This window comes from Prionailurus bengalensis, chromosome D3 (assembly GCF_016509475.1).
Source record: "Prionailurus bengalensis isolate Pbe53 chromosome D3, Fcat_Pben_1.1_paternal_pri, whole genome shotgun sequence".
Lineage (NCBI taxonomy): Eukaryota > Metazoa > Chordata > Mammalia > Carnivora > Felidae > Prionailurus > Prionailurus bengalensis.
In genome coordinates, this window is record NC_057356.1 from 19,779,737 (window position 1) to 19,797,252 (window position 17,516).

The following is a 17,516-nucleotide window of genomic DNA, read 5'->3' on the forward strand; positions in this document are numbered from 1 at the left end:
CTGTTCTTGTTGTTGTTGTTGTTGTTGTTGTTGTTGTTGTTTTGTAGGCAATTAACTTACCTGGACTCAAACTGCAACATCTTTCATGTCATCCCACCTCCCACTCCTACACTGAAGTTTATAGCTGCTGATGTCTATGATTGTTTTTTCAGCTTCTAGCTGCTGCTAATTTAGCCTAGTCCTATAGAGGTTTTCTTTGCACTTGAGTAGTCTCACAGTCAGTCAAGGTTTCATGCAGAATTTATGCCAAGTTTATAAACTTTGATTTATACTCAAAGTTAATTCGCTCTCTGTCTCCCTTGTTTTTGGTGCTCCCACAAAAGTTTCCTGTTGCTTTGTTAGCCCCCTGTTCTCTCCTCTGTTATGGGTAAGACTTGTTCTCCACTGCCTACATTGTGTGGGTTGGGGAATGTACTCAGTCCTAGGCACTGTAAAGTCACAGATCTCACACGTATAGCTCTGTCTCTGTAAGATAGAGATCCCTTTGGTTTCTGTCTTTTTTTTTTTTTTTTTGGCTCCCTGGGTTCTCATGCATGCATCTGTACTTTGGTGGTCAGCCAGGGATCTGAGCTTTTTCTATCTTACTTTAAAATCCCCCTCTACCTCAAGGACATAAAGATATTCTATACTTCCTTATAAAAATTCAAAATCTTTTGCCTTTCCTATTTAAGTCTTTAATCAATCTAAAATTATTTTTGTGTATAATAGGGATCCAATTTAATTTTTTTCATATGATAATCAATTGACCCTCCTTTACTCAGTGATCTGCAGTGCCATTGATGTCATAAACCAAGTCCATGTATATGAGTGTTCCTTAGTTATTTCTCTTTTCCACTTGTCAGTGTTTTAACTCTTGTGTCAATACCATACTGTCTTAATTACTATAGCTTTATAGTAAGTCTTGATATTTGAGGGCAAACCTTTATTATTTTTCGTTGATAGGAGTATCTTTGCTACTTTTATGCTTTTTTACATACATTTTCTTTTTTCCAGCTTTATGGATATATAATAACATACAACATTGTGTAAGTTTAAGGTGTACAACACAATTTGATATACATATACTTGCAAAATGATTATCACAGTAAGTGATATCTGTATACTATACTTGCAAAGTGATTATCACAGTAAATATCTCCATCACCTCATATAATTACCTTTTTTTTTAATGGTGAGAACTTAAGATTTACTCTCTTACAACTTCTAAGTATATAACACAGTATTGTTAATGATAGTTACCATACTACTTAAAAAAAATCCTTGTAGCCATTCTGTGCCTTTTGATTGGAGAATTTAATTCCTTTATATTTAAAGTTATTATTGAAAGATAAGGACTTAAATTCTATCTTACTCATTGTTTTCTGGCAGTTTTGTAGTTCCCTTGTTATTTTCTTCCTCATGCTGTCTTCCTTTGCAAATTGATGATTTTCCATGGAAGTATGCTTTCATTTCCTCCTATTTATCTTTTGTGTATCTACTGTAACTTTTTGCTTTTTTGTTACCATGGGGTTTACATAAAATGTCTCATAGATGTAATAGTCTATTTCAAGGTGATAAATTTGATCACATACAAAAACTGTACCTTTTACTCCCCATCTCAACATTTTATGTTTTGATATTATAATTTCTTTTTATATTATGTATCCATTAACAAATAATTATAGCTATATTTTAATATTTTTATTTTTTATTATTTTTAAATGTTTATTTATTTTGAGAGAGATACAGAGAGTGTGAGCAGAGGAGGGACAGAGAGAGAGACACAGAATCCGAAGCACGTTCCAGGCTCTGAGCTGTCAGCACAGAGCCTGACATGGGGCTCCAACCCACAAACTGCAAGGTCATGCCCTGAGCCCAAAGTTGGACACTTAATGTTCTGAGCCACCCAGGTACACCTAGTTATTTTTATTTTTTAATATTTATTTAGTTGAGAGAGAGAGCAAGCAAGTGGGGGAAAGGCAGAGGGAGAGGCAATCTTAAACAGGCTCTATGCCCAGCAAAGAGCCTGATGTGGGTCTCAGTCTCACGACTGTGAGATCATGACCTGAGCCAAAATCAAGAGTCAGATGCTTAACCAACTGAGCTATCCAGGTGCCCCTCTCCTTCATTTCTAAAGGATAACTTTACCAGGTAAAGTATACTTGGTTGGCAGGGTTTTTTTTCCATCACTTTAAATATATCATCCCACTCTTTCTTGGCCTGCAAGGCTTCTGCTAAGAAATCTGCAGATATCATTATGGAGGTTCCCATGTATGTGAAGACTTTTCTCTTGTTTAAAAAATTTTCCCTTTGATTTTAGACACTTTCATTATAAGAAAAAGAATATAGTTTTAGGTTGAAATTTGGTGGGGGGACCCATAGGCTTTATGATCTTGGATATCTAAATCTCTTCCCAGATTTGGGAAGTTCTCAGCCATTATTTCTTAAAATAAGCTTTCTGTCCCTTTCTCCCTCTCTTGTCCCTCTAGGAGCCCCTGATGTGTATATTGTTTTTCTTAATGGTATCCCATAGTCTCATAGACTTTCTTAACTTTTTCATTGTTCCCCTTGAGTGAATTATTTCAAATGACCCGTCTTCTACTTCACAGATTCTTCTGCTGGATCCAGCCTGCTATTTATGTGATCTATTGCACTTTTCATTTCATTCATTATATTCTCCAGCCCCAGAATTTGTTTGATTATTTTCTTTTTTTTTTCTTTTCTTTTTTTTTTTTTTTAAATTTTTTTTCAACGTTTATTTACTTTTGGGACAGAGAGAGACAGAGCATGAATGGGGGAGGGGCAGAGAGAGAGGGAGACACAGAATCAGAAACAGGCTCCAGGCTCTGAGCCATCAGCCCAGAGCCTGACGCGGGGCTCGAACTCACGGACCGCGAGATCGTGACCTGGCTGAAGTCGGACGCTTAACCGACTGCGCCACCAAGGCGCCCCTGTTTGATTATTTTCATGATCTCTCTCTGCTAAACTTCTCATTTCCTCCATGTATTGTTTTCCTTATTTTATTGAATTGTCTTTCTGTATTTTCTTGTACCTCACCAAGCTTCTTTCAAACAACTATTTTGCATTATTTATCAAACAAATCTCAGATCTCCATTTCTTTGGCATTGGTTACTAGAAAACTGTACTCCTCTGGTGGTGCCATGTTTCATTGATTTTTCATGTTCCTCAAAAAAAAATTTTTTTTTAGGTAGGTTCCATGCCCAGTGTGGAGCCCAATGTGGGGCTTGAACTCATGGCCCTGAGATCAAGACCTGAGCTGAGATCAAGACTTGTACACTTAACTGACTAAACCACCCAGATGGCCCCATGTTTCTCAAATTTTGTATTACTGTCTTTGAGGAAGCAGTCACCTCCACATCTTTACTGACTGGCTTTAGGAGAGAAATACCTTCTCTAAGCTCTGCTAGAAATTCCAAGGCTTTCTCAGACTTTTTCTATGGATATACCTGCTCCACATTTCTTGTTACTTTTTTGGGGGAATCCTTTTTAAGATTATATGTCTTCTCTTGATCCTGCAAAGCCAGGCCAAGTTCTGACAGCCTCCCTTTGCTTGCTTTCCCTAGGGCAATGCTGAAGTTAGTGTGCTTTCCTCAATCCCACAGAGTCAGTATGGCTTTCTGTGAATGCTCACTAACCTTCTACAAAAAACACTTGCTCTTGCCACCATCAGGGATGCAGAAAGAGAGCTGGCCAGAGGGTGGAGGTGCATGTGGGTGAGGTGTGTGGCATGCTGGGGTGCCCTTGGGCCAATTGAGGGGATCTATAGGTGAGGAGACCCCAGCGACTCACTGGCAGGCTTCCTGATGAGTCTGCAAAGTAATTAGTAGGATTCATGTTCCTCTGATCATGGCTGAGAGCCATGGCTGCTGTTCTCTCAGCCACTCCTCAGCCTCCTAGATGTGCGGCACACCTCCATATTCTGGATGGGATGAGAAACAAGTGGGTCCTCTTGGCAGACTTCTGCACAACTGGATTGCTGAACACTTACTCCCATACTCTCAATTTCCCCTGTGGGAGAAATTTCAGGCTGAGAAGGTCTCTCTTGGCACTTAGCTGTGCCACCTTGGGGAAGGGGTGGGACATAGGTACACTGAAACTCTTCCTCTCACTCTCTTCATTACATCCAGTCTTCGATTTTCTTTTTTCCAACAGTGTGCTAGAACTTCTCTAGTGGAATTCTGGTCTTCCACAAAGGCCCTCTTATCTGTGGGTGATTACAAAATTGGTGTTCTTTGAGGGAAGATGGCAGAAAGCTCTTATTCCACCATGTTGATGATGTTATTCCACATATCTTCACAGATGTGTAGGCCAGATGGTCTCTATTCTCTCTCAGCTGGTCACTGACATGTATTTATCCCCTTATCTCCTACATACATTTTATTATAAATTTTTTTAAGTTTATTTATTTATTTTTGAGAGAGAGAGAGAGAGAGAGAGAAAGCATGAGCATGAAGACAGGAGAGGCAGAGAGAGAAGGAGAGAGGAAGAGAGAGGGAATTCCAAACAAGCTCTGCAATATCAGCATGGAGTCCGACATGGGGCTCAAATTCATGAACCATGAGATCATGACCTGAGCTGAAATCAAGAATTGGACACTTAACCGACTAAACCACCCAGCTGTCCCCTACATACATTTTAGAATCAGCATGTCAAGTTTCTAAAAAAATTCTGTTTGGAATCTCATTCCCAGCACAGACTAATTTGGAGAGAACTAACATTTTTAGGATATTGTCTTCTAGTAATTAACATAGTTGTTCGTTTCATTTATTTAGGTCTTATTTTTAGATAAAGTTTTCAAGCGTTTTCTGTAAAAGCCCTAAAAAGTGAACCCTTGAATAAGGTCCAGAGGGAAACAGCAGGCAATTACCAGCATCTGTGTACCCAAGGCCGAGTGATGTTATTTCAGGCATTTCTCAGGGTTTAGGGAAGTCAGTAAAACGATCAAAAGACTGAGAAGTTTAACTTGCCTCCAGGATATGTTTATGTACACATGAAATATTTGTAAGAAAAAATACTATAGAGAACAGAGTAACTGATAATGGCTACTCACCCCAGCCTTAATGTAAATAGGAGAAAATATCCAACCAAGAACACACAGCAGAAACGGAGCCTGAAACCAAGAAAGAGAATTACATTAGGGTTCCATCTAGGGCAAGCTCTTAAATGAGATGCAAGCTTAGTGACTTCTGTTTTGAGTCTAACAAATGTATCAGTACTGGGGAACCTTATAAACAACAGCCCAAGCACGCACCTTCTAGTACAATAAACTACTTACAGGCACTTGATCTTTGCCTATGGAAGAGTGCCTTCTTAATTTGGTGGGGGGGGGGGGAGGGGGAGGTTTAACTGAGCCAGTTTTCAAGGTATTTATTTTTAATATTGTTTGTATACTTCCAGAGAGGAACAAAGGTGGCTTATATATAGAAGATAGTTAAAAAAAAAAAAAAAAAAAAAAAAAGAAGTACCAGAAACCATTCAGAGAAATGAGGGAGAAACTCTACCAAAATTTCATACAAGTTATTGAAAATAAGTAATAAATTTGGTTCTGGCTTTCTTACAAAGAAGGGGTAAGGTAAGTTGAATTTATAAAGGAGATGCTAGTAAATTCTGAGAAGTAAATGGTGGTAAAGGCCAGGGCTTTTTGCTAGGTTTGAAATTGACTCTGCTAGAAGTGTCCTTTATTTTTGTAGTCTATAAGGAGAAAGATGAGACTCAGAAAGTAGGGAGCTTTCTGATTTACCCAGAAAAGTCAGATGGTTTATACAGAAATAAGTTAATAAGCACAAGACTTATAAATTCACTTATATTTAGGCAAACAAATTCTATGTTCTACAACAAATATATCCCACAGATTAAATAAATAATCCATTTAATAGGTTTTATGGTTCCAACCTGGTATTCTTAGGAAGTCATTTAGGAGTTTTGTAGTAATTAGTTGAATATCCTGAAGAGCACAGTTGAGCCCATTCTCAATACATACTTCAAATATACACATGCATATACATACACACATGCATGTACATATAGACACATATATCTGTGTGTTTACACATATACACATATATATCTGTATGTATATCTACACATAAATATGTATGTACACATATATTTAAATGTTAATATGGTCTTTTCTCTTTTTCCTCCCGGGATGGTCTCCTAAAAGTTCTTTGTTCATTGTATTCCTACGGCCCTTGGGATGTAAACATTCTCTGTCTCTTCATTAACTTCATTAACTAAGAAGAATGAAAACTAGCACAATCATTTTGAAAATCAAAGACTTGGTTCTTTTCTTCTGTGACTTCTAAGAGGTCTTCAATATTTACCAGAGGTAGAAAGCAAGTTTTTATATTTAGGAGTTTTATTTGGACAATGATAAAGAGGGAGGTTAGTTGCTGCACAAGGTATTACTTACATTCCATTCAAAGGCCCCAATAGCAATCCCTGAAGTCGCTCCTATTCCAGCCAGGCCCATGAAGTGGCCACTGCCAATACTGGAGGCAAAAAGAGAAGCGCCTATCTGAAAATCAAAAGGTGATTACCTAGCAGAACTATCAGTCCAACTCCAAGAATTCATTTTCACAAATGTAAACCGAATTTTCCATTTTCTCAAAAGGGATTATTCCCTGGGCAGAATTCCCATTTATGTTTCTTCTACACAAACACCCTACCTACAGATTAGAAGCCAAGTGAGAAGAGAGAACATGAAAAAAGAATGGCCATTCTTACATTGCCACATTTCACATGCTCCACCACTTACTTGCAATTCCCTAATGCAGAAATATTAGCAGAGTGCAATTTCACCATTGTCTAAATAATTTAAAAATATCAATAATCTAACTGGTTGTAAGTGATTGGTTAAAATACTAAGGTGCATGAATATGATGAAATACAATGTAGCATACAGAAAGAATAAAGGAGCTTTTCATTAAACAATAAGGTAAGCAGTATGTATGATATAATCTCATTAAAATTTTATGTGTGCATCTTACATTTGCACAGATACATGCTTATATATGCATAGGAACGGTTCTGGTTTTATATATATATGTATATATATATATATATATATATACATATATATAACAAAATATTTCTGGAGTTATGGTTATAGAGATGGAATGAGGACAAAATTTCAAGTTCTATACTTAGACTATAACTTTTGGGCTTTTTACAATCAACATCTGTTACTTTCAAAAGAAAAAATTCCTAGAGGTATTTAAATGAGCAAAATCCCTCCTAAACCAATAACAGCTTTTTAATTGAGTAGAGATAGCCACTCCATTCAAAACAAAAATCCCTATGATGCCTTTGACATGAGATAGATTTTAAACTAAATAATCAAGAGAGGTTGAAAATAATGAAGCCTTTTAGGTAAAAACAAACACCTCATCACTGACAATATTGACATAAGATAAAGTAGTATTCAAGATCAAAAGCATTAGGGGCCCCTGGGGGCTCAGTCAGTTAGGCATCCACTCTTGATTTTGGCTCAGATTCATGGGTTCAAGCCCCACGTTGGGCTCTGTGCTGGCGGTGCAGTCTGCTTGGGATTCTCTCTCTCTCTCTCTCTCTCTCTCTCTCTCTCTCTCCCCCCCCCCCTTTCTACCCCTCCTCATAAATAAACATAATAATAAAAAAAATTTTTTAAAGTAACTTTATAGTTACCTTATAGAACTACCTTTTACAAGGTAAAATACACTAATAAGCCATCGTTGAGAACATACAGATATCAAATACCTTAACAGGGACAATTGTAAGGCAAAAAAGTCTTAGAAGTGGCACATAATAAATACTCAAATAATAGTAGTTATTTTTATTATTAAGAATGTTCAGGGGCGCCTGGGTGGCGCAGTCGGTTAAGCGTCCGACTTCAGCCAGGTCACGATCTCACGGTCCGTGAGTTCGAGCCCCGCGTCGGGCTCTGGGCTGATGGCTCAGAGCCTGGAGCCTGTTTCCGATTCTGTGTCTCCCTCTCTCTCTGCCCCCCCCCCCCGTTCATGCTCTGTCTCTCTCTGTCCCAAAAATAAAAATAAACGTTGAAAAAAAAAATTAAAAAAAAAAAAGAATGTTCACTACATTTACCATAATAGTTAAAAACTATATACAGTCTAATTTGCCCAATAAAATGGTATTTAAATGGTGGAATGTCCATATGATATAACACTATGCAACTGTATATAAATATAAAATAAATCTACCTATCTATGTTTATACAGATGTTGGAAGTTGCTAGCATGTTATTAAATTAAAAGATAGCTTTAAAAGGCACCATTTGTTAATTTAATAACTACTAATAAATGTCCATTGCCAACTATGCCCAGGCACTGTTCTAGGTATTAGGGATACATTAGTGAGTAAACTAGACAAAAATCCCTACTCTCATGAAGCCAACATTCTTTTGGGAAAAAGAGAATAAACAAAATAAATTAGAAGATTATTTTATAGCATGATAGTAATAAATACTATAGAGGAAAAAAAACTGGAGAGGTGGATAGGAAGTACTGGGAAATTGGGTGGTCAGGGTAGACTGTCTGAGAGAAGAGTTGAAGAAGACCAGAAGAGGTGGGGGCATAAGCCATGGGGATTCTGGGGAGAGTGCTCCAGCCAGAGAAAGCATCAGGGGCAAAGGTCCTGAGGCAGAAACACAGCTGGGTTGTTCAAGGACACTGGCTAGAGATGGGGAACAGGCATCCTGGGAGGCAAGGTCAGAGAGATAACGAGGTACAGGACATCTGTGCCCTTCTACAGCCACTGTAAGGGGCTGGACTTTCATTTTGGGTGACATAGGCACCCCAACAGGGTTTTAAGCAGAAAAGTGACATGGTCTGACTTGAGTTTTAATAGGCTCTCTTTAGCTGCTCTGTTGAGATTGCATATAGAAGAGCCAAGGTAGAAGGAGGGAGCTCAACAAGTTGTTATACTTAATCCAGGTGAGAGACAATAGCAGCATGGACCTGGAGGCAGAGTTGATGGAAAGTGGTCAGATTTGAAAGATATTTTTTAGATCGAGTCGCAGGATTTCCTAATAGATGGGACATTGGGTACAAGAGAAACTAAAGCATCTAACAAGACTCAATGTTTGTTAACCAGAGCAACCAGGAGATGGAGTTGCTATTCAGGAGACAAGAAAGGTGGTGAGAGAAGCAGATTTGCTGAGGGAAGTCCAGGGCTCCCTTTGGGGCTTGTTCAGTTTGAGATACCTGATAGACCTCTCAAGTGCAGTGTCAAACAGTACAGGTGTCATGTGTGAGTCTGGAGTTCACATGAGAGACCCGTGATTTGTTAGCATGTAACTGGTATTCAATGCCATGAGCTAGACGAGTTGCCAAGTATTTGAGTGTGATTGGAGAGAAGCAGTCAGGCGTGGGCCCTGGGGACTTCCAGTGTTAAGAAGCGAGGGAGATGGGGGAAAACCAGCTGGGGAGACTGACCATGAGCAGCTGGGGAGGCAGCTGGAAAGGAGGAGAGCAAGGCGACAAAACAGGGAGGGAGGGAGGAAGGACTAAGAGCCTCAGAGTTTCACCACTGCCAAGCCAGCTTAGATGAGCACTGAGAACTGGGCACAAGAATAAGCCATGTACAATTAAAAACAAAAAAAAGGAGAGAAAGAAAAGTCAGTCACATGGAGGGCCTCAACACGAGCAGCTGATACCCATCAGGCATCTGCTAATAAGAATATAAAACAAAAAAGATAGCCAGAGTGGCAAAAATCATTCTTTTAGTTTCCTTTACTAACACCATAAAATATTTTGTTCATGAAGCAATAACCCTAACAATGAAAAGAGAAGCCACAGCAAAGAAATTAATAAATCATAACATACATAAACATTGGGAGGGCAAAGCATGTTACTGTCTCTTGGAAACCGTTAGAAGTGTCAGTTTTATGAGGTAATATGGGAAGAAGATTGTCGTTTCTCTAGGTACAGAAAACATGACTACAGGTCTAAGTGGCTCAGGCAAAAGACTGGGGGCCTCACAGCCCAGGAAGAGGCTGTGTTGCTGGAATCCTCTGCAGAAAAATAAACTAAGGTAGGAGGCCCATTGCAAACATTTTTTTGCTGCATTCAATCTCTTTCTAAAGCAGGTTTACAAAAAAAAAAGAAGATTCAAGTATAATTCAGAGAGTTAAATGCCAGGAAAATGCTTTTCCCCAAATCTCCCAGCTAAGAGGCAAAGCCATTTCTGCTAGGTTGTTGGATCCATCAGAGTAAGTGTACTTTCCTTTTCCCTTTGAATAAAGGCAATTTCTCCTTCTGAGACAAGATTTCTCTCTTTGAAGTGCTACCCCAGTGTGAAAAAAAAATCTTTGCCATAAGACTGGTTAACATTTGAGGGCAAAGAATATTAATGAGTAAGGGCCTGCTTCTTATATAATTCTCTAAATGTACCTTACATTCCTGTGCTGGAAATGCATGTACATTTTTACATGTACATGTACATTTTACATGTACATTTTACAGTTAATTTTTTTTAATGTTTGTTTATTTTTGAGAGAGAGAGTGTGAGGTGGGAAAGGGCAGACAGACAGGGAGACACAGAATCCAAAGCAGGCTTTAGGCTCCGAGCTGTCAGCACAGAGCCCCACGCAGGGCTTGAATTCATGAGCTATGAGATCACAACCTGAGCTGAAGTTGGACACTTAACTGACTGAGCCACCCAGGCACCCCTATTTTTACATAATAAGTTATAAAGCAGCGCTGGCTCAGGCTTGCCTTGGGTCCTAGGAGGTTGGGCCCTTCTGGTGACCCACATCTTCCTCCTCCCTGGGGCACTCCTACCCACTCTATCCTGGGTACAGGGTCATGGACAGGCAGCTGCCTCTTCTGCTGTGGGGGTTTTGAGGCACTCCTCTTGGATGGAATCACTTTGAATAATGAATAATACATAAAAGACAAGAAATGGTTTCTACCCTGCCTCCCTCCATCTAGCATCATGCTGTTCCATACCCAAGCTTTGGTATATGCTGTTCCTTCTGCCTGGGATGCCCTCACACTCTACCTGTAAACACCTACTCCACCTCCAAATCCTGCTCAGATAACCCTACCTCTAGAAGACCTTTCCCGTCTTGTACCCCCTCCACCCAGCAAGCCTGAGTTTACCTTTCATCAGTATCTGGCCTGTGCACCTCCCACCAGACTCACTGCTGTCCTGCACTGTAATGTGATGCAATTTGCTGGATACACATATAACTCCCTTTCTAGATTGTGGGCTTCCAGCAGGCAAGACTGTCTATTCCTCACCTGTGTCCTGGAACCTAGAACAATGCTTTGTACATACCAGGCACCTAATAAATGGTTAGTGAATTAAACTGAGTTGAATGAAAACATTTTGGTAAGAAACTACTTACGAGTTAAGCAAACTCTAATGAAATGACTTTCCCAATTTAGCAACTTCAAATTATTTTGGGTATAAGATATCTACATTAAAGTAACAGACAAGTTAACATGTGGCCGCCTAAGCGGATTGCCACATGCAAGCCTTACTCACCGGCCACCATGCTAGATTGCGGCCAGCCAGGAAGAAGTCGTCTACTGTCCCACGACTGCTTGACAGGATAGCCTTAAAAACAAATGAACAATAGAAATACAAGAAACAAACTGCTCCAAAGACACAGATCTCTCAAACGATCACCTTCACTTATGCATAAATCTCTTTAGCAGAGACCCCCCAAATCCATTTTCCCTTTCTTTCTTTTTAGGAATAGAAGCCCCTACTCACTGGGTTACTCTGGCCACCCAGCAGGAGACTACAGTCTCTTCTAGCTCTGATTGTGTGGACATCTCCATTTCTCTACACTCCTGAGAAATTAATATTGCTTTATTTTTTCCCCCAACTAGTTAACCAGTGTCATAGCTTCTAGCAGAGTCTGGGAGATGAGTGGTTAGTGAGGAATGGCAAACCTGAACATGCGCCCAGCTTCTTCCAGAACAGCTGTCACTCTGCCATTGTTACAGTGTCCTTCCAACACATCCAAGTCCTCTCTACTCAGGCTCCCCAGCCCTGATTCCCAGACTCTGATGTGGCCAAAAGACAATCCTGAGGATTTCCTGGAATGCCTAGGACTGGCATGACCTAAGGATGTCAGCTGATTGACAGAAATATGTTTCTGTGGGAAGAGTGAACTTAAAAACTGCCGTCTGAGGGGTGCCTGGGTGGCTCAGTTGGTCAAGTGTCTTGACTCTTGATTTCAGCTCAGGCCATGATCTCACAGTTCCTAGGATCGAGTCCTGCTGGGCATGGAGCCTGCTTGGAATTCTCTCTCTCTCCCTCTCTCTCTGCCCCTCCCCTGCTTTCTCTCTCTCTCAAAATAAATAAATAAACATTAAAAAAATCCTGCCATCTGAGGTATCTATATTATAATGCAATTTCCTCACATCATAAAGCCTCAAACCAAAGAAACAACTCTCCAAATCAGACACATTAGGTTAGTCTCACCTCATCTAGTCACTAAATATTTACCAAGGGCCTACTATGTGCAGAGCTGAACTTTTTAAGAAAAAAATTTTTTTAACGTTTATTTATTTTTGAGACAGAGAGAGACAGAGCATGAACAGGGGAGGGGCAGAGAGAGAGGGAGACACAGAATCCGAAACAGGCTCCAGGCTCCGAGCTGTCAGCACAGAGCCCGACGCGGGGCTCGAACTCATGGACCGTGAGATCATGACCTGAGCCGAAGTCGGATGCTCAACCGACCAAGCCACCCAGGCGCCCCCAGAGCTGAACTTTTTAAGGAAAGCATCAGCTGGGAAACTTTTAAAAGGACTTAAAAAAAATTCATCTGTTCTCAGAATAAAAGCATCCTTGCTTTCCACAAAGAGAGGACCAGACAGTAAGAAAAGCAGATCCTGGGGAGAAGGTGGCTTAAGTGCCTGTCCCTGCCTCTTCCTTCCTCCCTGCTCTCTTCTTGGAATAATAACACCACCACAGCAGCCAGGCTGGTGGGGGAAGAAGATACAACCAACTCTTTCTCAAAGATCTCTGGGCTGAGACTGATAAACAGAGAAAAACAAAAACAAAAACAAAAAGTGTAAGTTTTTTCCCTTTACCATCCTATAAGAGCCAAGACACTAGCAGCAAAGACTGATTTCTCAGTTCCCTGGGGGACTCAGCAGACAGGAGTTGATGAATGCTTTCAGAAAGAAGTCCCATCTGTGTGAATGTGGGCAATTTGGTTCAGCAAGAAAAGGGTGGTTTAATAACTGGAAGAAAATAAAGCTAGATTCATCCATTGAATCATACATAAAAATAATTTTCAGATGTTCTAGAGATTTAAATATGAAAAAACTATAAACTATTAGAAGAAAATTTGGGATAATATTTGTACAAATTTGGAATGGGAGAAAACTTTCCTAAGAAAAGCAGGAAATCTAGAAGATGCAAAGGAAAAGAGAGATAGTTGACTTCTTCAAGGTGAACAAAAACTCAAATGACAGAAAGACACCATTAATAGTTTAGACCAGTGGCTCTCAACCAGAGATGATTTTTTTCCCCAACCACTCAGGGGATATTTGGCAGTGTCTGGTTACATTTTTGGTTATGAATGGGCAGGCGTCAAGGATACTTCTAAGCATCCTATTATGCACAGGACAGATACCCACAATGAATTATCTGGTCCCAAATATCAGTAGTAAACACTGGTTTGGACAAATGACAGCTTGGGGAAAACAGATGAGCAAGTCAAATGACAAAGAAGTTGATAAAAGCAAACAACACAGATAAAAAATGGCAAATAAAAAGATGCTCAACCTCACTAGGAGTCTAGGAAGTACAAATTAAAGCTACAAAGACTTACCACTGTCCACCCATCAGGCTGGCAAAACACACACACACACACACACACACACACACACACACACACACACAGTAATGAGCAAGTCTTGGGGGAAAGAGCATGATCATATCCTGCTTGTGAAAAATGTAAATCTCAACAAGCTCTGGAGATTAGCATTTAGTAATATCTACTAAAATTTCAAATAAATGTATACTTCTGACCCAGCACTTCCAATTTTGGGAATCCATGCTACACAGATGAAAAGTACCAACACAACAATACCTGGCCTCAAAACCAATACCTGGCAACAATCTAAGTGTAGAGTAGTAGGGAAGAGCTGGATAGTATCTATTTGTGGGACTACTAGGCAGTTAATAACAACATAAGCTGTATCTCTATCCATTGACCTAAAGGATTCTCTCCATACATAGTAAGTGGGGGAAAAGGCAGGCTGCAGAGTAATGTGTATGATACGATCACATCTTCTATAAAGACAAAACACAAAATTCTACGTGTGTCTGCATGTTTGGATAAGCACTGAGAAAGGGGAGGGATACATGACCCATGGTTATCTCAGAGGGATGGGAATGGATGGGGGAAGAATAGTAACTTATTTTTTATTTATGCATCTTTTCGCTCTTACAATGAGCATGTTAATATTTTCCTAATTAAAAACAATACAAGATTATCCAAAAGAACAAATGGAAAGATAATACAAAGAAGGGAAAAGACCAGAGCATTCTGGATAACTATGTATGTTTTATGGCTCCCAGAACAGAAGGAACAGCAGGTTTCTTTAGGAAATGACCAGATGGCTTACCAGTCCTCTGACCTTGGCCAGACTTAGGCCCCAACTGAGTCTGGGACAAAACTGGGTGGGGGCTTCCCAATTCAATGAGAGCACTAGAAGAAGGATCCAAAAATAAGTACTCATTATTCAGAGACCCTGTGTCTTTGGGTACTTAGAAGGATGTTTCTCATAACTGAGGCCAATTAAAAAAAAATCTTCAGTTTGAATGATCTGGATAAACACCCCAGATTTCTCCTTTATGTTTGGAATAAAGGGCCTATATTTTCTCTTCTGGTACAAAATTCTCTTAATAGGATGGAGACCATGTCTCCATTACTCTATCTGCTTACTAGCAGCATAGTGACTTAGTGTAAGCCCTCAAAAAGAGTGTCCAGTGATCATATTTTGAAAGGCACAGTAAGATTCTGCACAGTAAGATCCTGCTCATAACCTGGTGAAGTGTCCCAAAGTGAAGGTCACATGGGCATGAAAGCTTCAGCTGGGTGGGGGCCACCCAGAATGAAAACTCTCCCATCGGTTTAGTGAATGGTGGCAGTCACCAGATACTCCTGCTTGGTGAAGCAGGCCAGGCAGAGGCTTCTGATGGTTAACAACTTATCGGAGGGGTGACACCATGACACCAACCAAAGCTGTCATACCCATCTGATCTTTCGCTGGAATGCAGGCCTGTCCCAGGGTAGCATGGTTAAAAGACACCTTTTTGAGTGCTTACGTACTAAGCTCTAGTGGGCAGATGGCAATAAAGGAGACATGGTCTCCACCCTCTTAAAAGAAGCTTGTACGAAGAAATAAGCTTTTTATTCAGATTTAAAGAGAACACTTAGAGCCCTAAGTTACTAGTGACCTTTGAGATTTTGCTAGCAAGGCAAAGGGATTAAGATCATGAGTCAGATCAGACAGCTCTAGGTTCAAATCTGGACCCAATCGTTCCCTGGTTACTTAAATTCTTTGAGCCTCGGTTTCCTCAACTGGGGAATTAGTGGGAATGACAGTATGTTATTCACAGCAGGGTAGTGAGGACATGAACTTGAAGCACTCACAGCAGACCTTGTCACTTAAAGGCCTAATCAGAGATAGCTGTCATTATTATCACCATCATCATCATGATCTTAACAGCGCCTGCTTATCAAACACCTCTCAGGTTCCAGGCAGCGAGCACGGGGGAGGGATTTGAGCCTGCTCATTTATTTGGGTGGTGGAGGGGACACGTGCGATTAATCAATATGGCTCCATTACTGAGGATTTGCATTTATTTACCTTTGGCTGGAGGGTAGGAAGTAGGTAGAAACAGGGAGAGTGGAGAGGTTTCCACCGGCCAACGAGGGCTGTGCATAGGCTGGGGCAGGATACTGGGGCGGGATGCAAGGTCCGGGACCAGGTGACTGGCAGGGAGTGGGTCAAACCCAGCCTGGGGTCCAGGGCCCCGCCTTCCCCTCCGGGCCCCGACGTACCCACAGCCCGATGCCCAGGACCAACAGGAAGTACAAAACCATCACCAGGATGTCTAGGGCGCTAGTGACGCCGAAGCCCAAAGCATTCCAGCTAGAGATGTCGCCATACCACGAAAAGCTCATGGTGGCGCTTCTGGGCCAGGTGAGTAGTGCGGGCTATCAGAGGAGATGGCAACGGCTCTCACTTTGGCTTCGGTTTTGGCTTTGGCTGTGGCTCCGCCACCGTAGTGCGTCACGGGAAGGGCCGTGGGGCAGCCTGGGAGTTACCTGCTGGCCTCGCGGCCCAGCGGGGCCAAGTACCCTCCTCCCCCCTCCCCCCACCCTCCCAGGTTGGGGATCCCGCCTTCCTTAGGGGTTGGTCTATTTAGTGAGAAAACGAAAAGCCTTTCCTCACTGCTGTACCAGGTACAACACTCCCCCCCCCCCCCCCCCCCCCATTCCCCTGGGTGCGCTGCACTTCTGGAACTTAAGACTTCCAGTTGGGCTGGACTGGGCCAAGCGTGAGTTAACAGGGGCAGGATCAGTCGCTGTGCATCTTTCTGAGCCATCCTTGGGGCCTGCAGCAAAGTGAGAAGCCCGTGATACTGCCATTGTCTTTATTTTTGCGTTAATTTGGATTTAGTAAAACAATTACATTAGGATATTATTTCTCGAGTCCTGACTTTTTCGATGCCCCCTTAAATTTTGCATCAAGGAAAATGCCTCACTCGCCTCACCCTAGTCAGGGTCCTACTTGGGCCAACTGATTTCAGAGGGGCCCCAGGTTTTTGCAATTTGATCTTTCGCTGGTGATGTGAGCATTTTTAGTCTGGGCCAAGCGTTACTCTCCTTGATGTTTCTGCCAAAGATGTTTTTCTGCTAAATTGTACTTTTTGAAATTTTGGTTAATAATACTAACAACAAAAAATACTAGTAACAATAATAATAGCTAACATAATAGTTCTTGCTAGATTTCCTTCTTTGCACTTTGCACATGTTAACTCATTTGATTCTCACAATAAGCAAGTTGAATTTATGACCACAAGGATGGGGGGCTGCCGGGGGGCGGGGGGGAGGTTGCTTATACTGGCTGGTAGCCATTTAGAGGTCTATGATCCCGGCCTCCTGAGCAGAATTCTGTAATCCTAGTTCAGTGCTGTTCAAAAGAAATATACTATGAATCACAGATGTTATTTAATTTTTTTCCAGCTTTATTAAGGTATGATTGACAAATAAAAATTGTGTGTATTTAAGATGTAGGTGATGTTTTGACAAATTACCATAATCTAACATATCAATCACTTCCCATCATTACCATTTCGTGTGTGTGTGTGTGTGTGTGTGTGTGTGTGGTAAGAACACTTGAGATCTACTCTGTTAGCAAATTTCAAGTATGCAGTACATTATAATTGACTGTAGTCACCATGTCATACCCTAGGTCTCTTGAATTTATTCATTTTATAACTGCAAATTTGTACCCTTTGATTAATATCTCCCCTTTCCC

At 40.9% G+C, this 17,516-nt stretch overlaps 1 protein-coding gene across 1 annotated transcript in view; it reads right to left on the bottom strand.

Moving 5' to 3' along the window:
• Positions 1–16,259, bottom strand: part of LOC122470385 (sodium/glucose cotransporter 1-like) — a 58,589-nt gene extending 42,330 nt beyond the window's left edge. The window contains exons 1-4 of the mRNA XM_043557911.1: positions 16,034–16,259; positions 11,488–11,559; positions 6,413–6,517; positions 5,051–5,110 (exon numbers count right to left, since the gene is read on the bottom strand). Of these exons, the coding sequence (XP_043413846.1) occupies positions 5,051–5,110; positions 6,413–6,517; positions 11,488–11,559; positions 16,034–16,156 (360 nt within the window). The 5' untranslated portion in view covers positions 16,157–16,259. The remainder of the gene's footprint in view (positions 1–5,050; positions 5,111–6,412; positions 6,518–11,487; positions 11,560–16,033) is intronic.
• Between the last annotated feature and the right edge of the window lie 1,257 nt (positions 16,260–17,516).